The 27548-nt window shown below is 38.6% G+C and overlaps 1 protein-coding gene across 1 annotated transcript in view; it reads left to right on the top strand.

Moving 5' to 3' along the window:
• The first annotated feature begins 2225 nt into the window (after positions 1-2225).
• RET (ret proto-oncogene) overlaps positions 2226-27548 on the top strand; it is a 54833-nt gene continuing 29510 nt past the window's right edge. Inside the window, exons 1-12 of the mRNA XM_013960215.2 lie at positions 2226-2278; positions 3945-4238; positions 4750-4991; positions 8190-8391; positions 8833-9032; positions 14075-14333; positions 15451-15576; positions 16444-16554; positions 20297-20416; positions 21969-22225; positions 22899-23046; positions 26920-27027. Coding sequence (XP_013815669.2) covers positions 2272-2278; positions 3945-4238; positions 4750-4991; positions 8190-8391; positions 8833-9032; positions 14075-14333; positions 15451-15576; positions 16444-16554; positions 20297-20416; positions 21969-22225; positions 22899-23046; positions 26920-27027 — 2074 coding nt within the window. The 5' untranslated portion in view covers positions 2226-2271. The remainder of the gene's footprint in view (positions 2279-3944; positions 4239-4749; positions 4992-8189; positions 8392-8832; positions 9033-14074; positions 14334-15450; positions 15577-16443; positions 16555-20296; positions 20417-21968; positions 22226-22898; positions 23047-26919; positions 27028-27548) is intronic.

Here is a 27548-nt window from a genome sequence, read left to right as displayed (position 1 = left end):
TGGAAAAAGACTTGAAATTTAAGAATGTTCAAGAATCTAACTTATGAACAAGATGGTGATGGGACAGGAATCAGAAGTAAGTTTTCTTCAGATAGGGGGGAAAATCCTTCAGGAACCACTGGTTAAATTGCTTTTCTAAAACTCTTAAATAGAAGGTGATTGTTGGCTTCTCTTTGAATTAATTACTTTGGAGAAAATTCACCTACTGTATTACTTTAGCACTTTATTCATATATTGCAAAGTACAAGTAGACCAAATAATGGGCAACTGTAAATCATATGGCTGTAATTGCATCCAGGGATTCTGATGATGTCATGAATCATTACAAGGTACAGTGGTTTCTGTGGTATTTCCAAATGAAATTAGAGGTCTCTTGTTTACAGTTTGTTTGCGGTCTTCTCCCTTCTGTAGAATAGTGCATGGATCCAATAATAATAATATAAAATAAACGCCATAGCCTGATGCTATTTTGAAGATGTTTTGGCATTATATCCCCAATTTTATTGCTGTATTACCATCATTTCCAGTTGTATCTGGCTTTATTTTAGCTAAGATAGTCTTCTGTTAATAACATATGGGAGCTGTTATTATTTTCATTTGTTGAGCAGATGTGTGAACCTTTTTTATGCCTTACATTTTATTAGGTCAGAGAAAATGATGCAAAGTTTTGCAAAATGTAAGTGTTCTGTGGGAGCAAGTTCTGGCTGTCAATGCAGACAACAAACAAGAGTGAAAGTCTGTTCCAGTATTTCAGTGTACATGGCACATATCAATGAGTCTCACTGTGTACATACGTTACAGGTGGGATTTGTCTGAGATGCGTTCCAGTAGTGGCCTGGCTGCGCACCCAAAGAAGACGCTAACCCTTGTGCAGTCAGCTGCAGTGGGTACAGAGGTTGGCCTACCTTGTGTTTCTGAAAATCCCACCCAAACCTTAGTTTTTATCTGTGGGCCTTCTTTGCAGCAGTGCTGTTTTTTTTTTAATTTTGAAGAGTGGTCCTGTTTGATGATTTTAACACTATCTGGGGCTCTGTCAGGTTTGCTGCTGTTTATGACAGCTCAGTCAGACTGCTTGCACTGTGTTTCGTGCTTGCTTTTACTGACAGTTCCTTCATTGCATATCAGCCATTCCACTGTGATCAGACTTGCAAGCAGTAGAATTGGATGAGAGGCATAGGAAAGGAATGGAGAAGCAAATGCAAAGTGACCTAGTAAGATGAGAGCATCTGAAGTGACAGGCATCAAGGGGCAGTTGAGTCCTACTCGAAGTAAATGTCTGCAATGGGAGAGAACACAAAACAGCAATGGGTCGATCACAGCCATTGTGTTAAAAATAGATATGCGTTTCCCTCCCCTGTTGAGGCAAGCCAGTTCTGAGCTCCCCCCATCTCTAATACTTAAAGTACTTATAGGATGATAATATTAATTTTTTTTAAACAACTCCTATTTTCTGTACCAAAAGTGTCAGGTTGGCCTATTTAGGAAGGGAGGCAGCCACAAAAGAACTTCTATTTAAGGGAGGTTCTATGTAATCCAGTAAAAGGTTTGAGAGCCATTGATACATTTCTGTGATACATTTTCTTGGAATAGAAAGTGTGTTTAGGCTTTGAAAGTGTGTGATTTCGTCATAGGTTTTTTCTTCTCCGAATATCATCTGTGAGATAATGGAAGAACAGCTGAGAGTTGCAGACATGAACTTGAGTAAAATCTGGCAAGCAAAGCTTCATTAAGCATTCTGCTCCAGCTATGGCCATGTTTACAGTAAAGCAGTTCTACTCCTAAAAAATAGGAGATTTTGTAACTTGAACATAAAATGGGCCAAATTTTTGCTGGCTGTGTCTCTGCACTGAGTGCAGTAAAACTATACTGATTTATGCCAGTTGAGGATCTGCCTGTTTTGGTGTCTTCTTTAATGCAATTACAAAATGAAGCTTTCAGTTCTTTGGAAATGCATCTCTTAAGAAAATGTCAATGCAAAACTCATTTAACTGGGAGCAACTCTCCTGTTGTGTGCCTTCCTTTGCAGCTGCCTTTGGTCTCTACTTCCCCAGGAAAGAGTACTCAGAGAATGTCTACATTGATCAGGCAGCAGGTACGCCGCTCCTGCACATCCATGCCTTGAGGGATTCACACGGGGAAGTGGCCCACTTCCATCTGTGCCAGAATCTCATCATTTCTCGAGCAAGATCCCATGAAAATCATTGGTTTCAAATCAGAGAAAAAACAGGACTTCTCTACCTCAGCAAGAGCCTAGATAGAGAAGACTTTAATATGCTGTGTAAGTATGAGAAGACTAGCTTTTCTTGTTGAAGTATCTCTTGTTAAAACAAAGTACGTTCAGCTCATGAGACTTGTCCAGCAACATGTAAGCATCAAATTTGGAAAAACCATCTACATGTTTTAAAAGAGGATCCAGACCCAGCAAAGCCCACCGTGAACGCAGGGGACTGTATGCCAAAGTAAACACTAACCTGGGTCAGATCCTGTCGCTCTCACTTTTGACTCTAATACAGCAGGAAAGTTGTACTACTTGAAATAAATTTTCTGTTGTCCACAGCTCTAATAAGTCACAGCCTCACATTAGGATTTGCCATTTGTTCATCCACTAATGCTGATTAAGCCAATTCCACTGTGGTAATGTTGGGGGTTTAGTGGCCAGACCAAGGCAGTTAAATTGGTTCAAACTCTCACCAGACCCTTGAACTCTGGTAACATGGACTCACAAAATACATTTGCGTGTAACACCAAACAGTTCTTGGAAGAAATGGTTAAGTGTACCTCTCTTTATCTCTTGAGATTTGGCTTTTTTAAAAAAAAACTTACTTTTGAACTACAGAAGTGAATTATCTCATTTTTTTCGCCTCTTTTATGCTCTAGCAGTAAATTGGTTTTGACGATTTTGATCTATGAGGAAATTAGGTATCATTAGGTGGTGGAGGAGGAAATGGGTGAGAAGTTAATGGCATACCACTGTGATCAGTTGGAGAAATTCTGCTCTAAGAGATACTGTAGTAACTGTAGAGTTTGTAAGGGCTATATATCAATACTGTCCTTTGACTTACATTCCTTAAGTTTAAGTGTTCAAATTCAAGCACTTACTGCTTTATTTTTTGAGTGTTTAAATGCTTGATATCTCACCCATTTTCACTGTGTTTGTTGGTACTTGGTGTTTATGAATCATGAATGTGGTAGCTATTTGTAATTGAACACAGCTAGAACAGCTATGCACAGCTTGAGAGTCTTAGGGTTGTTTTTTTTCTTTTTTTAGTATGGATCAAAGTGACCTAGAGAGTCTTTTCAAGTGAATTAGATCTGTCTCAGAGATACTATAATTCTGTCTGTAGTTGAACCAAGATAATGAAGCCAATTTAGGCTTGAGGATATCTTACGAGATGCCACAGGCTGATTGTAGCTTCTGTGTTATCTTCAGCCAACTCTTTATTTCAAAGTGATGCAATGGTTTGTCCTATGCAGTTTGGCCCATATCCTCAACTGCTATAAATTGTTAGAATGCTGTGACTTAAAAGACAACTAATAGTTGTGAGTCTATCCTGGATGCTGGGATCCTGGTCGCTATTTCACTCACTCCTCTTTTCCCTCTGCCACCTCACTCTAGTCCATCCAAAAACAGTCCTGTCAAAAAGCTGATTAGTGGTAGTGACCTGTTTCATGTCAGCGTCCTACAGACAGAACATTGGCATTATTCAGTGGGATTCTGTAAGATAAAATTGGGTGGTAACACCTAAAGTTTTTTGGCTTATTGAGGTTATTAAGATTTAAGGTCTTCCAGTCAGTAGGTGATGTACTCAAAGTTGTTTTGTTACATGATAGAACTATGTGGCTGTTTGTGGAATAATGGATTAAAGGACGAAATGTGTAAAAGAAATCTTTGCTTGTCTTCTATCAAATATTTCCTTTTCTGTGTGTTTTTTTTTTCCCTGTAGCTGTAGGAAACTGGATGTCATTATCAAAGGTGATGCTGTATGTCTTCCTTTCATCCCACCCTTTCCAAGAGAAGGAATGTGAGTCTGCTACTCGTGCCACAGTATACCTCTCCTTGATCAATGCTACTGCACCAGCATGCAGCTCCCTGACAGCAAGGCAGCTTTGCTTCACAGAAATGGATCTTTCCTTTCACATCAAGGAGAATAAACCACCTGGCACATTTCATCAGCTCCAGCTGCCCTCAGTTCATCATCTGTGTCAGAATGTCAGCGTTTCCTACAAACTACTAGCAGGTAAAATGGGACTGAACCACTCAGGTACCAGCAATATTTGTAAACAGCCACACTATTAAGATCTCTCTTGTAGTAGATGCTTTAGATTGATCATATACAAGGAAATCCCATTGCAAGTGTGAGCAGAGCCTGAAGATTTTGCCTTTGAGATGTACAAAGAGGATGGGAAGGAGGACTACCTTCTTCCCTGAGGAAAAGATTGGTTTTACAAGTTGCACCTGCCAAGAGCAGATTGGGAATATCCTGAGCTTTAAATTGTGCTTCTTCTAGATTGTAGGATCTTCTCATCAATTCCATTTGTTTTCTGCCTGCCCTACTACAGGTCTGCCACTTTCTTCCATTCACTTCTGAGTCTGCCTTTTATCCTGCAGTCCTGACAGTCTTTTCTAAGCTATAATAGCTATGTCCAGTTGGATTTACTGGATTGTGAAAGAATATTAAAGAAGAAAATTCCCAGAGTCCTATAATTGGAAGTGATTGTCCCTGTTTATGCTGTGACTATGTTTTTCAGCTGAAGGTTTACCATTTCGGTACAATGAGAACACCACCGGGGTGAGTGTGATACAGCGCCTAGATCGAGAAGAAAGAGAGAGATATGAACTGATTGCCAAATGTACTGTGAGAGAGGGCTTCAGAGAAATGCAGGTTGAGGTGCCCTTCCTGGTGAATGTGTTAGATGAAGATGACTCTGCTCCCTTCCTTCCCAATGGCACTAATACTGCAGATGCTGTTGTGGAATTCAACAGAAAAGAGGTAATATTCTCCTTTATCTAGTCTCTGAAGTAGGAACACAGCAGTGGGAGGCATGCGTACTGGGAAACTCTATGCTCTGTATAACAGATTTTGGCATCAAGCATATGATCACACCATACTCTTCAAAGCTGTGTTTTTACAGTGCTGAGTCTGTAAAATAACAAGATTTTTTTCCCCGAGTTATATCTTATTTACATTTCAAATAGATAGTTCCTCAGGTCAGGACAGACCACTGCTGATATCCCAGCAGCGATCTTTGTATTTCCCAATCCTGAGTTCTGCTCTGGATTTATTCAGGATTGTTTCCACTAGGTGACCAGAAATTGAGTGTTATTAGAACAGATGTATGCATGTATCATTCTTACATATGAGAATCTATATAAGATATCAGAAATACATTAAGAACATTTATTAGGATGCTGCACCAGTAACAGGAAGTTAGGAGAAGCGGGTGTCTATGCCGCCTTAATTCTGTCTGTGCAAACTTCCCTCTCATCTGTTGTATGAGGAATAAATTTGATTGGAAAAATAGTATGCAATTTTGTTATTAAGAACTTGATAATAAAATATACACAAAATGGAGAGAAAGGAAGATTATCAAAGCCCAAAGTGATATAACAGCTTCTCAAAGTGTCAGGGCCATGATAGCACCAAGAGCCCTTACTGGCCCTCCCCAGGGCCTCCTCCCCTCCAGGCCCCAGCCCCATTTCAGCCCATCCCAGGGCCATCAGTCCCGGCCCAGCAATGCTGCAGCGGTGCCAGGCTCCAGCCCCGTGAGAGCCCTGCCCGGTCTTGGCCCATCCTCACGGAGGTGCCTGACGCAGGGGCTGGGGCCGCCCCAGCTGCCCTGCTCCCTCACCAGTGGTGGAACAGGCACTGGCAGCAAAGCCTGGCCCTGCCCCACTGGGAGCCCTGCTGCTGCCAGCCAGGGAGCCGCTGGCCCCTGCGGTGCCCTGACACAAAGGAAAGATTTTAAGTGTTCATTTTTGTTGATGTAGAATCTTCAGCAGTCCAAAAATGTGGGTGCTACCAGTTTCCTTTGTTACCTGAACTTGTGAACAGAGACAGCTATTTTGATTTATAGGCCAACAGAAGCAGTGTCTCTCTGCTATTCCAGGCACTCTCGCCAATGCTCAGGGAAGCAACACACTGAAACAAAACTAGCAAAAAAATCCTGGAAGGGAAGTCACCTCCAAATATGAGTTTTCTATAGGAGTACTATCCCTTTTCAGATACCATTCAAAATGATGGATTAGGCAGAATTCACTTAATGTTTTCAGGTTCAAGCTGTTAAGGGAGATCTTTATGACCTTGCTTTGAAGGTGTTCTCCCACTTTTCCCCTACTACACTGAGGTGATCTTTCAGAGGTCTGAACCCCTGGATGCCTTTGTGTGCACCCCCGGCACCTGCACGCTCCTTGCCCCAGCAGAGAAGTCTATGGCTTGGCTCTCCAGCTCTTCACACCCTAGCACCAACTCTTAATAAGTCCGTGTTATAGTTAAGGCACACCTTTATGGGCGTAAATTATACATCTTTCGTGAGAGCACTTCTGTTTCATAATAGCAGTACTTTTTTGCAGTCATTTTTCCCTTCGAAGTGTCTTTTACTCATGTTGTATCTGGAAAGGGAAAAGTGTGATTTGGGGAGTTTGCTGCCACCTGCAGACAAGCGTTGACAAGACACCTGTGAACACATTACATTCACCAGGGCAGAAAGTAATTCCCTTTTCCTTTTGAAAATTTTGAGACTTGGAAATTTCATTTAGCACTGAATGAGAGGAAGGAAATGTCTCATAAAAGTGTCTTATGAAGGAAAATATTCTAATCTGCTTTATTTTGATTTGAGATGTTTTTGCATGAGATTGAGATAGAAAAGCTTAAACAAAATATTTGAAACTTGATCATTTCTCTTTGAAATTATGTGCCCGCAAAGCGTTCATAATTTAGCAAATTTCAGTCATTTTGTAGTGAAAGAAAGCATTATATTTGGAAACTTTCAGTCTTTTCTAGTAACTAGATAAGCTTGAAACCATGGAAATAATGTTAATAAAAATCTTAAAGGCCTGATGGTTCAGTGTCCAGTTAGAGAACAGCAATCTAGTAGAATAAGCAGAAGACAGATGACCCAGGCTACCTCTGTCACTTACTCAGTGCTATCTTGGGTAATGAGTCTGACCTGTCTGAATGTGCTTCCTTGTCTTTTAAGTACACATATTACTAACCTACTTTGTCAGTAGTGTTGTGGAATAATATTGATTTAAAATAAATAAATAAATAAAAGCAGTGCATGTGCACTCATTTTGTACCTCAAAAGTTTAACATTGTATTGGGACATAGACTGAAATGATTATATGACAAGGGCTTTTTCACTGCTGCGTTGGTGATTGCCATCTTCTTTTGAGCCTTCTAACTCTTTGTCAGCTCTGTATAAGTAGTTAAGGATTCTCTGGTGTGGATGTTCGTTAGCATGTGTTCCTGCCTGTCCTATATACCCAACTGACAGGTCCCTCAATTTCTAGATATACAGTGTGGTGTGGATATACAGTTTTGTTACCGTCTACTTATAAGATTGGGAGCTGTAAAGTGATAGAGTTGATGCAAAGCAACAGCCAGCACCCCTGCATTCCCATTCCTTTCCTAGGGAATACTCTTCTAGTTGCAATGACCTAAGCAAAATCTCCATCACATTTGGGGTAGATTGCTAGCATGTTCTGTCTTTAATTAAACACTTTTTGTTTTGTTTTGTTTTGTTTTTAAACAAAAAAGCTGGTCATTATCTGCATCATGAGGCATTTGTCTGGAAATTCAGAGTACTCTAGCTGCACAAGCTGGGGACAGTCTGCTTTGAGGCTTGAGTGTTTCTCCTCACTACTTTACCCATTTGGCAATCTTTGAACTGGATTAGGTGGAGGTTGCTGTATCTACAAACTGATGTTGAGGCTGGATAAGCTGTCTCTGCTTCAGCCCTGAAAGCGAATGGAACAACTAACTGTCTTTCTAAAACGCTGCTGCGCATATTCTGCCGGTCCAAATGGGTGTGAAATAGTGGTATCCTGAACCTTAAAAAAATTTTGAATGAAAGTGGACTTGAGTGAAAGTTGGAAGGCTTTATAGAACAATATTTTAATCCCCCAATCCTGTATTAGGGGAAGAAAGCTTCAGGGTCATTCAGCAATGTTATTTATGATTTTCTTGCAGGGAACTGTCCTTGCAACGCTAACTGTCTGTGATGCAGACACCACACCTATTTATCCCCTTGAAAGTAGCAGAAAGAAATACACAGGAACCATCATTACAAATGATCCATGGATAAATGAAACATTTCGGGTGGAGCACATCTTCCATGAAATCCACTTCAGCCCAAATGGCAGCCAAGTGAGGGGAACGCTACATGAATACAGTAAGGTCTACTTCTTCAAATAAAGGAGAATTTTCCTGTTAATAATTGACCAATAATCATTTTGCATTTCCAAGCATTGTGTAAATAATGATTAGAAGAAAACTGAGCAATTTCAAAATAGCAGAACACTGAGTTCTAAACATATTCTGAAAAAATGGAGTTTGTGCATCCCTGAGATAGGGACCATGTGGGATGATGTTCTGTGCAATAAGCAAGAGGTTCTGATTGTAGGATCTTCAGAACAGTAATTAGAAGGGAATAACATCTCTTCAAACATCTTGAATGGTACATAGTATAATTTTGTAGAAGCTATATTTTCATATTTAACTATCTCCTTTCCTTTCCCATTAGGATATTTATAATTTGGTTGGGATTACAGAATCAAAAATACATTTATAGATAATGTGGGTGTGTGATATGACGGATTTTTTTCTTTTGCAGAACTAGTACTGAATAAAAGTATTTCAGTCACAGAGCATCGTTCCTTCCAATTGGATGTTTTGGTGAACGACACAGAATTTCATGGTCCGGAAAGATCAGTAATGCTTCACTTCAATGTCTCCATCCTCCCTGTCAGCATTCAGTTTCCAAACGTGACTTACCAATTCACAGTGAACAGAAATGCTGAACGTTTTGCACAAGTAAGAACTGTGTTAATTATACTTTTACTTTTTGTTAGAGACTGAGGTAGTAGATACATCACTGTGGTAAGATCTAGGAAACCTAGATTCTGTTCCTTGATTCTGACACTGGCCAGCAAATCAATCTGTCTTTTGTACTCAGGCTCCTCTGTGAAATGGAATTACTATGTTCTCCTTTTTAAATTGCTTAAAGATCTGCTAAAGAAAAGCCTTATAGAAAATCTAAGCAGTGATGTTATTTTTATGCATCAGAGCTTCCATGTGCATCATTGCACAAACACAGAGTAGGAGACAACCCCTGCCCCAAAGAAGTTACAAGTTAAACAGATCCCCCACTATTCCCAGTAGTCACACAGTGTAACATAATTTGTTTTGCTGGTCAGCACGGTAATTCATATACTGACATATCTGTGGCTCTAGGAAGAAGACTCAATGAGTACTTCGAAAGCAGAGAATTTTAACTGTCTGTGTTTTGAGCTACACTCCAAAATTACATATTAGAAATGAAACATGAGTCTTCTAGAAGTGTTTCTGAGCTTGGCTGCTCCCTCACTGACTTGGGTCCATACTGACATTATCGTTACTACTATTTCACTCTATAAAAACAAAATTTGAACAATTAGATGGTTGTTTCTTCCTGCTTCTGTGGTGCAGCTGAGCTCATTTCTACACATTTTCTTTGCCAAGCACATAGCTTTCAGGAGCTGTCTTAGAGTTGAGACATGAGTGTGTTCTCCAATATGCATATGGATAAAACTTTGGATGGAGCTATTTTAAGCAGAATAAATGAAAAAAGTGATATCAACACGACAGTTTTGCTGGATGCAGTCACAATGGATTCCGGGTACACTGGACACTAGCCTCTCCTCTCATATAATAACAGAAAGGAGGCCACACATGGAAGTATTAATAGAGAGAAAAAGAGAAGTGTGGTATAGTCAGAGGGACTTGCAGCCTTTAACAGCTTAGGCATAAATAACTGGAAGAAAAGGGCAAAAAAAGAAATTTGTTCCAGCTATTGAAGTCCCAGCTCTACACATTACAGTATGTTTAATGGCTTTTCCCTAGATCATGGCTAGTTTGTAATTAATGTGTTTCCTAATTTAACCCTCATTTTAGCTTAATCACCATCATTGCCATTAATAATGCCTTCCAGAAACACTTTCCAACAGGTTGACATTGATCAGGTGAAAAGTGCAATGTAATTGCTAAGGAACATGCACGTTAATAGGCAACTAGTTCAAGATAATTAATGTTATGAGAGTGAATATTAAAAAAAATCAGTCACGAGCCATTTTGGGGGAGCTGCTGGAATGTACACCTCAGAACTAAACAGAGCTATAAGGATGCTGCTATATTTATAGCACAGAGAAGGATTGATACTAAAATTTGATCATCCCAATTGCAGAGAAGACCAATTCATTATATGTCTTTTAAGGAAAAATTCTGTTTTACTCATCTCTAAGCCTCTGGCTAATTGAGAAAAAGAAAGAAAAAGGAAAGCTGTATTCCATGGCCTTGCATTTAATCTGATGAAATGTGCTATAGACTGATAGCTCTTGAGAGTACAGAACAGCCCCTGCATAACCAATTAAATGCCACTGCTCAGTCAAGGGTCACTTTACCCACAGTCTGCACTGAATATCTTAAATAAGAGAAGGATATCAAGTGTGCTCAAATAGTGGACTACCTGCAAAAAGCTATGTCCTTATCATACTGTTGTGATTCCTTGTTGCTGCAACTTTTAAATTTGCAGACATCAGTCCATTAGAAGCTTCAGAACATCTTCTGTGCTGTTTGTGCAGATCACAATACTTTCAGCTTTGGGTTTGGGGTTTTTGTAGCACCAAATTGTGAAAGCTTTATTCTCAGTGATATAGAAAACTCTTGTCTGGAGACAGGGTGGAACCTGTGGGTTTCCCCTAATAGAAATAACAATCTGGGTGTGCAAGACACTCATAGTCTGACTCTTAATATCTAGAAATGGGCCCTAGCTCTATGTATGTCATAAAGTGACCTGTAACTAATTGTAAAAAAAAGTCAAAACTTGACTGTTAGGTATACATGAAAATATATATAAATTAATTGATTTTTTGCGTGTGTATTCGTGTGTATATATGTATACATTCATACACAGATTTTATACGTGTGTGTGAGTGCGTATAATAATAATATGAACTAATGAATTCTCTGCTGTCCAAATTAAATTGGGTTAAGCCATGTTTACCTGGTGCATACCCTGGATTGTCTCCCCACATGCTTCTGAAGTTGAGATGTATACAATTTTCTCATTCCAGACTGCAAAACCAAAAGAAGTTAATGCTTTAAAACTGCCATTTTTGCGTTTTGTCAGGACAATCAAACATTTGAAATGGAATTTAGGGTTTCTGGAAATTATGCTGCTTTACAATAACTATGTAGTTTCACTGGGTGGCAGTAGTAGCAGAGAAAAACTCTCTTACATGAAGAGAGAGCTCCAGGGCTGTGGGAAGAGATCTCTTTCTGTACCGCCTAAATGCAAATTCACAAAGAAATTTTGTTCTGATTTTCAACCAGGGAAATGCAAAACTCATCCTCACTCTGGAGATGGTTTTCTTGATCAATGAAGGTGTCATCCACTCATTTCTGAGACTGGATTTGAATTTCAGTGTGGTCTGACTGGAGCACAAGTCAATGCAGGCAGCTCAGGCCCCAGCACTCGGTGTTATTAAAGTCTTCTGCATAATTAGCTAGGATGTGCCAGAGCAGTGAGGAAAAGTACAGGGCCAAATCGATATGAAGGTTGAACTGTGTCTTGCCCTAAGGAAAATACAGGAGCATGAAGAAGTGATTAACTGCTGGGCTGATGCCATTTGTCTGTTTGAGCAGCTAAATGAATTGAATAACAGAAGCATAGCCTGATGGTACAGGCTCGCCCAGTGGCATTTAACTTATCAAAGGACTTAGAGCCCTATTGACATTTCCTGAGACAAATGCTGAGTAATACAGGCTGAGATTTTTAAAGAGGTTATATGTCCAAATGTCGCTGGAATTCAGCGAGGAGGAACATTATCATTATCCAGACTTTATTAAACTCTGGAGCTGACAAGATGAATTTTTCTGTTCCTATTTCTGATAATCATATTTCTGTGTTAAATATTGGATGTCTTGCAAAATGCATCTTTGCTGGTTCTTTCTCTTTATGTTAATGTCAGTCCTGATTACTATGCTCTTTTCTACCCTCCTCGATGAGAAAGAGGAACTGGCTGTTTCTACCTCATTCCTATGAGGCTGTGCTCTCCTACATTTATGATCTGTGCTCTTTCCAGAAGCTGTGATACAGAACAAAGTTACAAACTTCAGCATTCCCTAATGGAACTGGCAAAAAGAGAAAGCCCATCTTTCTTGTACAAACTATTTGAGAGGGGCATTTTTAGCTTTTCCTTAAATGGTAAAGCGAAAGCAAAACTGACCTGTGCTCTACAGTAAGGATAATCTGCTGCTCAGGAACTCCCAGTTTGCATGGTCTTCTCCATCCCCTTTGCAGGAAATTGTTGTTGATCAAAAGGCTGCCTGGAAAAAAGCAGGTATGACAGAGTAGATGGTGACAGAGGACAGTCTCAGTCTAGTCTATGTCAGTGGTTAATGTGACATGGGACATCATTATATTCTCTTACTGCATCAAAGAAGCACTATCTGAGGAGCTGCAAAACACTACTGATTGCAATGCAGCGCCAAGGCTAAGGTGACCTGGTTCTGGAAGGGACCTTACTTTTCTTGTGTCTAGACAAGAGCTTATGAGCAGGTGCAATCTTTTATTTACTACTTTTTCTTCTTGCCAGTCCCAGAGTGCTGTGGAGAAGAGGCAGCCCTGAAGCTAAATACCGGAAATGGCCTAGCTTGTGATTGCGTTAGTTGTCTCTGTGTGTTATCCTGACACAGAAAAAACAGATGGTGCCAAGTGACCAGCCAGTGATGTGAATGGGAATAAATTAGATGACGTGGGCCTATGCTGGGACAGAGGATGCTTCTAGAACTGCAAGAAGCTCCTCCCCGACTTTAAATAGTCCAAATTTGTAGGAAGAGGCCTTAGTACAGAAAACTTTTTTAGTATTCCTTAATAAAAATGCTAAAACTAAAATGTACAGATATGCTTTTTCCAGCAGTGGTGTTACTTGAAAAGACATCTTAACTGCAGCATTTGAAAAGAATCCAACACCAAATTCCCTTAAATAATACCCCACCCTTCCCATTGCGATTTTCCCCATAAGGAAAGCCAGTGCCTCCGGACCTGATCCGAATCCCACTCTAGCAAATGGAAAAAAACAAAGTGAGCTTTGGATGAGTTCGTATAGGAGCTGGACAGGAGTCAGGGCTTTACATTCCTGTGCTGCTTAGATAAACGTTTTCAGACTGGAGAGTGCTTGAGCATAGATATTGTATCAGGCAGATGTTCATATATGGCAAATCCATGTATTATTTTCATTTTTAGATGAAAATGTTTTGAAAAGCTTTGCCAGTAGGAGACAATGAGGTTCTCATTTCTTTTAAGGCTTTCCGAGAACTCTGTTGACCAGAAACTTTTGACTATAATATTATGGAACGTAGGTATTAGCAATTTCCATTTCTATCTTATTGAAAAGAGTTTCCCTTTTGTTCACACTGAACTGTTTGTTTTGTCAACAAAGTTTTTCTCATGGATCAGCCTGGGACAGAGCAGGGACTGAACCCAGATTTTCCCAAATCATAGGGTTGTGTTCCCACTGAATATTGCCCACCATGAGCAGCAGGCACCTGAATATCACTGAGTCTCTGGGTCATAGCTTTTGGTGTCTCCACTGTTACCTGAAGACAATGCTACTACTTTGCCTCTCAATTTTACTGAGAAAAAGTCACATTTGAAGCATTCAGATGCTGTGTTAGTGGTAAAATATCATATCAGGTGATCTCTGCAAGTTGAACACTGCTCAATTTTCTTTGATACTTTTGAGAAGCACAGAGTATTTTTGACATATAGTTTTGTTTCTGTTGTTTGTGATTTCTTTGTTGGTGTTTGAGCCTAGATAGGAAAAATCTGCATTGAAAACTGTATGAAATTCTGTGGTGTGAACATCACCTACAAGTTACTGTCCCCCAATGTAAGCTGCTATGCTGTCAGCATACTTCAAGGCCGAGAAGACAAATATGGAAGCCTTTACGTGAATGATTCCTCTGTGCTACGCAGACCTGAATGCAAGGAAATACAATACACTATTCAAGCTGCAGACAGGCAGAGCAGGAAACATGCCAAAACCCTTCTCTCTGTTGTATTGGAAGGAACTCGTAAGTACCTGAGTCAGTCAGAACAATTTACTTGCTTACAAGTGTTGCCAGTATTAGGTGGTGTATTAGTAGGGTGATCTATAAACCTGCTGACATTAGCAATGAAAATGAGCCTGAGCTACAAGATACAGACCCAAAAGTTTGTGTTTTATTTGGAGTTTTGAGTCAGACCTATCTGTAGTAGGTATTTGAGTAACTAATGTACGTAAAGGTGGTGTATCATGTACAATTCCTAACGTTCATGATGACATCTGATTTAGAAGAATATTGCTGTGCATCCTTTATTTTGTATTTCACATATTCCTGTGGAAGAATATATATGAAACCACAATTCATCTGCCTAATCTGCCTAAATATATTTATTCAGCCATCTTTTCTCATCACTTTTTCCCCCCATTGTTACTTTTTTTTAATTTTGCTCAACATCCATGTAGCACTTGCACTGACTTCGTTTTACTGAAAAGTTCATAAGGGCAGAGTGCAAGAAATTCTGTAAGAACCATGGCAGAGGAGGATTACACTAGAAACTTGTAATCATTTCTTTCCAGTCAAATTGCACTTTGTGTAGAACCTTAAAATTCTACCTGGCCATTGCTTCAGCTCCCTCGTCTCACATCATAGCTCTGTTGCCGAGTGGGAACAGGCTGAGGAAGAAGAAACAAAGCCTGCAGTGGACTTTCCCTTTTGTTAGAGCTGAAATCAGACATACCTAAATGTTGCTTTTGGGCTACTAGTGTATTAGCCCAGGCACTAAATGTTTGCCTTTAATTACAAGTTTTTGTACAAAGCCATAAGTATTTGGGGTCCCTCTTTTTCTGTTATTAAGCTGTTAGTGCATTGCTACGATTCCAGCTATTGACAGCGTGCCATCAAGCAAAGATAACAGTGCCATCATGATCATACTGTTTATCTTTTATTTTACAGAAGAAAAACACCTGGACTTTTCTTTAATTGTTGTCTAAATTTATTGATGGTTGAGTCAGCGTGCACTCTTTACTTCTCTTTTCTTCCTTCCTGTCTCCTCCCAAGAGAGGATTTTGTCCTTCTGACTCAAGCTGACTTGCATGTGTATTCACCTCCCCTGTACTATACTGACAGCATACATTCTTCCCAACAGTTTTAAAAAAAGAGGAGGACTGCCCTGACTCTTGTGCTGTGAGTAAGCACCACGCTGAATGTGAAGAGTGTGGTGGCCTGGGAGTGTTAACAGGAAGATGCCAGTGGAGACAGGGGAGTGGAAAAGGTATGTTCCTGTTGTGTGAAACCAAACTTTTGTTTAGCCATTACTGCACTTTTGACTTTGGTGGATATGCACCTATTTATTCTAGCGGGACAACATGGTATTGTAAACTACACAGAAGCTGTGGTTAAAAAATAAAAAAAAAAGCCCAAATAAAACTTTCACTAGGAAGAGGAAAGGTTAAGTGGGAATGCAATACATACAATACAAGATACTAAGTTCCCTATTATTGGGTTTGCACCTTTGTAACTGTAACAAATGGCTTACAGCATGCAAGATAATCTCTGCAAACATGAATTGACTTTGGAGCGTACCAATAAGCCTGTGAGCAGATATGACCGGGCAGATACAGTTAGCACAGAAGCAGTCTCTCTGTTTTCTGTGGCCTGTAACACAGATCTGACAGGTGATGGTACTCCAGACTATTCCAGAGCAATGCTTCTGTGTTGATGCTTTAACCCTTCAGTCTGCGTGAGTATCACAAATTCATTTCAACTACCTGTAGCCTTCATATTCAAACATGTGAAATTGTGTGGCGATATCCTCGGTTGTGAAAGCCATTCTTCATTCTCAAAATGGTCTGCTAGCTATTTTTCAAGTATTATTCATTGTAACTCCAAGTGACATGCCTAAAGAGCTGTCAAAGGCACAAAGCAGAAATCACAGTGAAAAATACATTCTTCCCAGTTTCTTTTAGCTCTTGTCTTGCCTGCTATTTTAGCAGATGGTAAAGTATTTATAGATAAAATCCGTAGATGTTTGTTTAAAAAGTGACCTGTGCTTTGGTGTATCAGCAAGCACTGAGAATTCAATAAGCTTTTCTTCAAAGCCCTGTGATATTTGTGCAGCTGTCTGTTTCTGTGTTAATAGGAATCACTACAAACTATTCCACGTGTACGCCGAGTATCAAGACTTGTCCTGATGGCATCTGTGATGCGATTGAGAGCAGAGATCCAGCTGTGTGCCCCCAAGACTGCACAAGTACGGAACTGTTTCAGGATTGGCTTTTCTGTGTCACAGCTGATCACTGTTCACCAAGTTCTAGTTTCATGATCCCATATATTTTTACCAGCTCAGCATTGACATACCTGCATTTGAATCATGCGAGAGAGTTAAGGTTACGGGGAGTAATCCTGTTCTTTTTGAAGCCAGTCAACCGACACCTATTGGCTGATACTCCGTGACAGAAAGATGAGATTTTTCTCAGTAATTCTCTTCCTGCTCCCTCTGTTAATTTTCAGGAACCATTTTTCAGCAGAGGTAGTTGCTGAAACCAGCTATAGGTTTTAGGAAAGTTATTGCCATATTTCCCAAATTCAGCATAATATAATAGAAACTGTGCCAATTTGAACTCCTATTTAAATTAGGTAAAAAGAAACAAATTTCATTTTAAAATAAATGCACTTTAAAAAGGATCTCTTTGGGTGGGAAATGCACCTGGCCTTATTTGACAGGTGACCATCAAAATGATTCAATGCCATATCTGTTTGAAGATGCAAGCAGAGGTTCATATGAACAGCATTTACCAAGTAAGGATTGAAATGTATGTGTGTGATTTTTCTTGAACACGTCTGTCTTCATTCCACTTGCTTGTACCTGCTCATACCTGCAAGTTCACAATCACCCTGAAGATATAAAGGTTAGCGAAACAATGTATTATGCTTAGGCAATTTCAGTCTTCCATAAGATGATTTTTTCTTAAGTGGATTTGTTTACACAGCATCCAAGATCTAATTCAGAAATGAAGATACAATGTCTTAAGGTTTCCTGCAAAATTGTTCTGGCTCTGGCATTGTGTACTCCAACTTTACATTTTAAAATGGAGTCTTTGAGGAACTAGTACTTTCTTATGGTCTAGGACTTATGTCTTTCTATAATGTGAAATAACAAAGAGGAACTGTTGTATTTCTTACATGCAAGAATGCAGTTGTGTTATCTAAATGACTTTTATCACAAAGAAATATTATTTCATTAGAGTGCATAAAAAACAATCTTTAAAGTGGCAGAAATGCTTGAAATGAATGCAGGAAATTTCATCTGAAAAGAATTTTGCAATGGTGATAACTGGAATCAGTTGTCATTCCATGAGTGGAAATCTCTGTGCCAGAGACTGCAGTGATAAAACGTGTAATGTGCAACATGTAGCATCAGATGTTTTACTTGACAGAAGCCTGAAAGAAACACTGTCTTATTAGATAGCAGAAGCAGGCAAGTAAGACAAGCTTTCAAGATGTTATGTATGCCTTGTTAATGTCTGAACTGGAGAATTTTATACATGATATGAAGCAGTTCAGAACTTGGGCTGGTGCCCATAGCCAGTATATTTACAGACGGAGAAACGAGTGCATTTTGGGATCTCAGAGGTGCAGGACTACCATTATATCAACTTTTACTGGCAGAGGACATTTCTTTGGAAATGGCAAGCAATAAATAGCAAAGCCCCAGATGCCTTAAAATCAAGGATGCTCTTTAAGTATAGACAGTTGCTAAAATATTTATTTTTATAATTCATCTATCATTATGATGGCTATGTATTTGAGTCCCAAAATTGCTTTCTCCCACTAAAGCTATGAATATTACATTCAAGGGCACTCAGCTGAAACAAATGGTGCTGTGGCTGTGCCTTTCAAATAGAGGCAACCTGACTGCATTCTAAGCAAGAGACTTTCTCGTAGTGACTGCTTCAGGGCCAGTCACACTGTGTCAATCTAGCTAAACGTTTGTAAAGGACCAATCTTTGTAGGTTCACCTGAACTTTGGCTTTCTGATAATGGAAAGAAAATACAGTCTTTAGGACTCTGTCTTGCTTTGTCTTCAGCAGTAATCAGTCTTATTCTCTTTGGTTTTGTCCAAGAACCAGTGTTTCTACTTTTTGAATTTCTGGAGTTTCTATATGGTGTGGAATATAGGACCACTGTTGTTCCTTTTTCCAAATGATCTTGAAGCAGGGAAAGCTCTTTTCCATCACAGGACAATGGAACCAGCTGATGATTTAAAAGCTGAGCATGTAAAATACTACACAGTTCAGAACAATGCTGATAACTCTTGGAATTTCCCAGTAGCAATTCATTGGGGAAATGTGCATTTCTGGGTCTCTGGAACACGTATAGGAAGCTCCATGTTTCCAATGTATGCTCAAGGTGAAATTGTGTTCCTACTTTCTCTGCTATTCAAGAGACCTTTGTCTTCAAATCCCTCGTTCAAGAACTATTTAGATAGAACCTGCTCATCCTGCACTTCCCCCTACCTCCAGGTCCTCAAATATAGATAGATAGACAGATAGAGATAAATATTTATGTTTTTTTCTGGGGCTAATAGATGCTTTTTTCATTACCTTTACAGAATAGAGAAAGTTGGGCTGTAACCAGCTGAGCTGCAGATGATTTAGTAGGTGACCCCTCTCTGGAAAAATGGTCACAATCTATTTTGCTTGGATACTCAAGTCCCTGTTTCACTTTCTCTTGGGAAAAAAAAAAAAAAGATATTTGCCTTCATGTTGTTAAAAAATATCCTCTTCCTCAATTTTTGTTGCACATCCAAAAAAAAAAAAGCAAAAGAAACAGTCATTCACTCTGCTACAGAATTAGGTAGGATGGAGAAAAAGGAGCTGAATTAAAAAGACTGTTGAAAATATCTTGTTCACTGTTTGAATCCTTTTATGGTTTAGAGGATCTTTTGAAGCACAACTAAATTTGTAGAATGTGATTGGCTTGTTCACTATTTCTGTCTGCAAATGCTGTTTGTGATTAAAGGTACTTTACAGATGAAAAATATTAAAACTAATAGTCATTTTTATACTATATGCAGAAAAAAAATTGTTTTCTTAATTATAGTTTGGACTCAACCTTGCAATCACTCTGCATGAGGAACTGTTTTGAAATCAAGAATAGTCCTATATGAGTTACTACACTTTTTTCCTGATACTAAATAATGCATCCTTTTAGATAATAAAAGATTCATTTTTTTCACTTACACTTGGTACTTACTCTTAGCGCTTTCATTAGACTATCCCACAGCATTTTACAGAAGTGATTAAGTATTATTATCTCCATTTGACAATGGAACAAATGACGTATAGAACAGTATGCTAACCTTTTCAGTATAAGAGGAAATTGGTGTCAGAACCAGGAACAGAACTCAGGTCTGTAGACTACTGGTTTTCTGCTCTATACCACTGAAACATGCATCATCTCATATGCATAACAAATACTTAAGACAGTGAGAAATTAAAATAAATGAAAAAAAATAATAGAAGATATTTTGGGGAATATTTTAAAATGTAAGACCACCTCACTAACAGAGAACAGTAATGACTTATGAAGAAGCAGCCAGGTAAGGTATGAGATGATAATTTGAGGTAGAATTTTACCATTAAATAATGGGATTATATATAACTTTTTAAGGAGTACCTGAAATCAAGAAAGTATCCCAGCTATACAAAGAAAACTATTACTTTTTTTTTTTTAAATCTTAGCTACCTCTTCCATAATGGGAATAATTGCTAATCAGGGCTAATGTTCAAGAAGCCCAAGGTCGCCTCATTTCAGGATCTCAGAAATTTCAGAATTAAGGATCCCCTTAATTCTCAGCAGTCATTGTCATTATTGCTGCACTGTGCCACCCTGTCAAATTTCAGATGCATACTGGGATAAGCACGCAGAACACTCCTTTCTTTTTCTTTAACTGCATGTGAGAATCTGAGCTTGTGTCTGTATTTGATTAGGTGGAAACATTATTGGTGGTCATGGGAAAGGCACTGGAAATCTTGGAATTAAGTCAGGACATGGGATTTGTTACTGCTTCCCAAGACAGAACTGTTATTGTGAGAAAGATGATATCAAGGGTAAGTCTCAACATTATCTTCTGTTGTCACATTAATCTTTCCCTCTTTTTATATCTGCCCTGTATATACATGCAACAGTCTAAACTCATGGACAGGTTAATAAGCAATATCTTTGGTGACAGCCTGCTAATATAAAATTCATTAAGAACTGTCACCTTGACTTCTACCATGGAAATTAAAAATCTCCAGGGGGTTTACTTCTGTCCTTGGCTAAAGATTCTCTTTTGTCCATTACTATATAACAGATTGACTGTCCTTTGCTTTCCTCCTGCATTTGCATTTCCATGGGACTCACCTGACATTTTTCAAAGATAGCTAGGAGAATAAGAACAACTTCTATTATCTTATAGTAATTCAGCCTCCTAATCATTTCTGAAAATCTCAGCTTCAAATTGTCAGAGATAGCCAACATTTATTGTGTTAGGAGGAGGAGTGGATTACTTTATTCCTTGGCCTTTGTTCAAAGTGTAAAAGCTTCTATACAGTTCTTTGAAACATGTTGATGGAGGTTAAGGTGTTTTAAAATTGTTTTTACTATTGTTACAATAAACTTAATGTGAAGTATTTTGCATCTCTAAAACTGAATTATTAATAATATATTGCTAATATATTTTGATTTACTCTATTCTGTGGCATAACAAGAAAGAGGAAGCATAAGACTTCTGACTTTTTTTTTCCTTCCAAAAAGACTTGCATATGATACTATGCTGTTTCCACTTAATTCTGAGTTAGTGCATGCTGATGTAGCTAAGGTAACTGTGTACCTGAAGTCGGGATTATCTGATGAACAGCAGTGCAGGGAAAGTATTTTGGTCTCAGTTCTTTCAGGAAGTGATGCCCTAGGAATGATGTCTTCAGGCACTTAGACTTAAAAGCACTTGGTTCCCAAAGTAAGACACTAGAAGTGTTTCTGCAAAAGGGGCAGTAGTAAATGGAGAGAAAAAAATGTGTATCACCTTAGAAGCGATTGTAACATTAGGCAATATTTTCAGAAACAAGTATTTTGTTAAACACAAAGCAGAAATATTCTAAGTCTCTTTCTTTTGAATCTAAAAAGATGAAGAGAAGCATTTTTTAATGTCTTAACAATTATCATAATAAATTAAAATTCACACCTGGAGGAGATTTTAGTTGATGGGCTGAATGGCTCTACCATAAACTGTTGTCCACATGCAAAATCCAGTCATAGGTCTTTGGAGATGTAAATGGTATCAAAACGTCAGTATATGGTAGACTGAGTTTTAAAGAAGAGTCTCAGAAGTAGCCTGCACTTGTAAAACTAAGGAATATGGGGTCAAGCTGGCTTGCTATCCTTACACTTCAACTGCAGATAGGCAAACAATTAACAGGTGCCTGAAATAAAAAGGAACTGGCAGGTGCAGTCGACACAGACCCGTTCTACGTTCTTTGAGAATTAGATACTAGGTTTTGCTCTAGCTTTTTAAATAATTTTGAATTATGTTCCTGTTACAGCTGTATGTGTCACGTGAACTGCCAAATAGGAACTAGGCAACAACCAGTAAAGTTCTAATAAGCTGTTCTTGGTCCACAGAGCAATTATGTGATGATGTGTGCAAGACTGTGATAGCAGGGGCGGTGCTGTTGTCCTTCATCATCTCTGTGCTGCTTTCTTCTTATTTCATCCATCGTTACCACAAGAATTCTCCAAAGCCGCCTATTGCCTCAGCAGAAATGACTTTCCGGCGCCCAGCCCAGTCTTATCCCATCAGTTACTCTTCTACTAATGTCCGTCGACCTTCTTTAGATTCCATGGAGAACCAGGTGTCTGTAGATACCTTTAAAATACCAGTAAGTTTGATGTTCTTTTGCATGCTCTTTCTGGATGCCTTTCTTGTTTCTAAAGAAGGTTGTTTATTGCACACAGAAAATGTTATGGAAATCTATTCATAAAAATATCCAACTCAAATACTGAAACAGAAATCACACGTACAGCAAGGACCTTGTGTTCCATTTGCTTTAATTTCTTGGTTGGTTTGTACATCTGTCACCATTCTGCAACTGTAAGGCTCAATAACACTCATTTCATAAGAGAGTTGTCGTCTCTGATGAACTCTTAAGGGAAGGTGTTCTTTCACAGGTAAAACTGATTTACTTGTCTGTGAAGTCCAAGGTCTCATATTCATAGTTATTCTGAAAGAAAGCATTTATCCTGTATTACTTAATGTTTCATTTGTACCCTGTTTCCCAGACCTGTAAATATCATCCGTTACCCAAAGACTACATTTACAGGCCTGTTTTTGAGGAGGTGATTTCAAGGTAATGGAAAAACATTTGCAAAATGCTCAGAGATTCAGAAGATTTTGTAGGAATACATTGATATTGATTAAAAGAGCAACCAAAAATTTTATGCCAAAGCATGCCTGTTTTTGAAGGATGGCATCCTATTAAACAGTAATGGTTCAGGTGTAGCTAGCCGCTCCTGTCTTGCTTCAACTTATAGGACTCCCTTTCTCTCCTGCAGGAAGACCCAAAGTGGGAATTCCCTCGGAAGAACCTGGTTTTGGGCAAGACTCTAGGGGAAGGAGAATTTGGAAAGGTTGTTAAGGCAACAGCATTCAGACTTAAGGGAAGAGCTGGCTATACCACTGTGGCAGTGAAAATGCTAAAAGGTACATTTTTATCCGAGTCTGAAATGATTTGGAAACTATTTGGAATATCCTCTGAATGGATTTTAAAAGGGGCTATCATGAAAGTAAAAGCTCAGCTGAAAACAGCCAGTGCCTCCATTTCTTCCAGCATTCTGGTTATATTCTGTCAGATTTCTGACTGTAGGAGCTAGCATCACATTTATACAAACAAGTAATTTCCACAAGTAATTCTAACTCATGTTATGCAAGGACAGTGTCTCTTAATGTAGCAAATGCATTTAATTTTTTTTTGGCATTGATGGAAACATTGCAAGGGCTCATTAAAGCTTTCTGATTTTTTTTTTCCTCTGCCTCAGTTTTGTCTGACATAGCTTTTTAAGTAAATCCTGTTATATTCATGTCCAGAGACAGAATATAACTACAGAGACAGAACTATTAAGTTGTCCACTTACTTTCCCAATTGTGAATTCCAGCTACCCTTGTACTTCCTGGTCTGTTATTCAATTACTAGGAGCTCTGCCAAACTGGCTTGAATAGCCCAGTGCTGTCTCATGGTGTCTCAGTTTTTCCTGAGGCTGTAAAGCTGGGAAAAAAATGTGTAACTAGACAAGTTGAGATGACAGTGTGAGACCTTGTGGTCTTGTCCTGTCTGTTTAGTACTTTTTTTAGCCTCACATGTGCCTGCTTCTTTCCCATACTGAAAAGAAAAATATATTGAAGGAAAAAGATGAAAAAAATGAATGTTTTGCTTGTTCTGCAATATAAAAAGTCTCCAGTATTACTGTACTTTTCAGGTGGAAGCTGTTGAAACCCATGATTTGTGCCATTTTTTATAGTTATATGTGACTAGCTATTTTACACATCTAATGTGTGGACCTGATTTCTAATAATGACATCACTGGACATCCAATGGTAGTGAGGAAGGTCAGTGGAAATGTTTAAACCTATTCCCTCAAAAAGTCATTTATTCTCCACATCCCGAAAGTTGAAACAGATATGAAAATGCAGTTGTGTTCTCTGTAGTCTTGTATATTAATTCATAACTGCATGTAGTCCTAGATATCAAGCACCTGGGAATATGCGAGACAAAGATGAGACACAAGAACCTTCAGATACTAGAACCTTATGGATACTAGAAATCCTTTCTGCTAGGCAACTAGGTCTAGCTGGATGATCCCATCCATATGCTGCTTATAAATAAAAACATGTAATTATAAGGAAATGTTATATATCTTATTACCATTTCTATTACATGCAAGTTTAAAAAAAGATCCATCATGTCCTGCTTGAGAGCAAAGATGCTGCATACTCCATCCGTTTACCAAAGGAGTAAGTGCATTATGAGGTGTATGGTTCAATTCTAAGAGGTTCAGTGGAGATAGGATATACAGAGGCAATCTTGGTCCTAAGTCTTTTCAGAGATGAAGACTAGTCAAGCACTACCTGTGATGCTCAAGTAACTTCCTGTATGTTATTATGAATAGAATAGTCATAGTCATTGCTTTATTTTGTATTTGTGCACTTAGTGGCAGTGATTTGCTAGCACATTTTCATCAACAACAGGTGACTGAGCTAAGATTCCAAGATATACTGGTAAAAATGTTGCTTTTACTCACAGATGGTTTAACATTCAGCTTTCCCTAGCTAATAACAGGTCAGAATTGATAGCAGGAAGGAATAACCCTTTAAGAACCCTGTTTTAATAAACTGATCTGACATTTATAGTAATACTTCAGGCTCTAAAGAATTCCTTTGTAACGTAAATTTCTTTGCAAATCACCTGAAAAATTCCATTTTCCAAGTTGATTGCGGGGAACATTTCTCATTATTACAAATATTTCTATGCTGTTATTGTTTTGACTTTATTGTTAACAAATAGCAACTCAAGTACAAGAAATACTGCATTCGTTCACAGTGGTCTTTAAAATACTGTTGGGAATTATAAGGACAATTATTTTGGATCAGGCCAACATTACCCATTCTTTCTGTGTTAAAATTAATTGAAAGAATCAGACTCATACTCACGAACAGATGCTGGGGTAGTTCAGCCTCGGATTAAGGACTCTATACTGCTTTACCTTTAAACGGAAGTGGCATGTATACCAGCACATTGGTAGTATAGAGAAAGCCTCCTGCTTACTGCATAAAGGTGTCTGGCTGCCTGAACTGTGTAGATTGGCACCATTTGTAGTCAAGAACGGAACAGGGTAGGACTGTCTCTGCCTCCTCAGCTTGGTGTAACAGTCTGGGCAGGGAACAAGGAGTGTAAGTAATTAGTTGCCACAAAGCCAAAGCAGACTTGGACCTATGGACTGAAGTTTAAAGGAACAGAGTGAGAATTTTTTCAGCACATTATTACCACTTTTCTCACATGAACCCAATTATCTGATTTCCTGCATAATACGAATGGCCTCATCAGAATCAAATTAAAGGGAAAACACCAACCAACAAGTAATTAGTCATTACTGTCAATTTGCTAAAAACGAAGGGTCATAAAGCTTCAGAACTAATTGAATCCATTTGGGGGATATAGAAGGTGGTTGTTCCAGAAGGAGATGGTCAGGGGAGCATGAGGTGCTCTGTTCTCTTCTTGCAAGTGCTTCACGTTTCCAGAGCTAGAAAACCAGAACTTTCCCGTAGTCATTATGTTCATATTGTTGACTTTGTTTAGATAAAAACATATTATTCTCATAGTCACTCTCAGTAGTGAGAGACCATCTGATATTGCACTCCTTGGCATGGGAGACTGAAGTCTGAGTGCCGGTTCAGGCTATAAGAGAGGATATGGCAGGCATATACCAGTATATAATAGAACAGTATCAAAGACTGTCATTACCAGGGCAAACTATTAGCACATGTATTTTAAATATTCATTTAAAATGTAAATAAATTCTTTTCAGTCTGTTACCTTCATGGAAAAATATACCAATTATCCTCAAATAAATTAATTAACAGTATGGTACCAAAGATCAGAAGTTGAGTTTGTTTTTTATTAGCCTTAAGTAAGGGTTACCACACATTTGTCAACTGCCTGGTAATAACGCTCTAGGAACTACCCAGGCAGGTTCTGTGTCAGAGAGATTAAGGATAAGTTCCCCAGAGGTTTATCTCTGACATCTGGTGTCTTTATGGCTAAATACTTCTCTGGAGCCAAGTGTGTTCAAAGAGGAAGTTTGTTAGTCAAGAAAACCCTGCACAAACAAAATTCTTGACAGACTAAGAAAGCCTCTGGGGACTATATATTATCATAGTATTCCCACGGGCATAGGAAAGTCTGCATACATATCTCCCAGTGAAATCGATATGAACTGTATGTTTAGCCTCTGAACTCTAAATGTGGGTGTGTGCTGCAAGTGTAAACTAGTTGATAAGTGGATTTTTACTTCATCAGAAAATGTATTTGGGAGGAAGAGTGCTATATGATGGGGAGGCAACTGATCAAGTCCTTTTTTGTTTGATCAACAGAAAAATCTTGGTTTTCTTAGACTTCTGAAGTTTAGATTGCTCTGATTTACCCCAAAAAAGTTACTGCAGAACACTAGAAAAAGTCCATTGGAACTTCATGGCATCGGCAAGGCATAGAAGACTCTGGTCCTAATTCTTCCCTGACCTGCTGTTTTTGTATCATTTGTATCAGGGCAGAGTGATGATCATAGCAGGTTACCAAGCCAGTCCCATTCTCTTGGTTCTGATATGAGTGACTGCAGGACATTGGCGATGGGGAGATTTCTCTTATCTGGGAAAAACATTCTAAGGTCAAGATATGCAGAACTGCATTCTCCAACCTCTTGCTAATTCCAAGAGAAAAGTTTGATCTCATACTTTAGAGACTATGTAGAAAATTCTGGGATAATGCTTCCTAACCACAATTGTTTATCTTGACATTTTCTGCAGAAAATGCTTCCCAGAGTGAGCTGCGAGATCTACTTTCAGAGTTCAACCTTTTGAAGCAGGTGAACCATCCTCACGTCATCAAACTTTATGGAGCCTGCAGTCAAGATGGTAAATACTAGAATCTCATTGTTAAGATGAAATTCTTATTAGGTGGAAGTAAATAGTTCTTTTTAAGCAGTGCTTAGAAGTGTGGAATACCTTATAAATTTTCTGCTAGCTGAAAAATGAAGTCATATAAGGACAAGCAATGTTTGAAGGGAAGGGGAAGTGTTAATTCAGTGTAACTAAGTATTATTACCATGGGTATCTTCAATATGCATTTTGATTCTGAAACTATTTTAAAATTAACCATTGTATTGCCAATTCTCTTCCAATTAATATATATGTTTCTATTATGCTGATGCTCAGTAAATGTTTTAAGTTATGGATTATATTTAGAGTTTATTGGGGTTTTCATTATTGCTATTATTTGTACTATAACAATGCATTGAGTCCTAAGTCAAGGCATGGGATCTCCTTTTTTAAAAAGACAACTCTACCCTGCAGATCCCTTTGTTAAAATACAACTTGCTAGTCAGATTTATACTCGGTTTTCCTGCTCTGTCACAATATCAGTGTCCCTCTTGCTG

This window comes from Apteryx mantelli, chromosome 7, assembly GCF_036417845.1.
Source record: "Apteryx mantelli isolate bAptMan1 chromosome 7, bAptMan1.hap1, whole genome shotgun sequence".
NCBI lineage: Eukaryota > Metazoa > Chordata > Aves > Apterygiformes > Apterygidae > Apteryx > Apteryx mantelli.
This window is presented reverse-complemented; position numbering and strand designations above follow the sequence as displayed.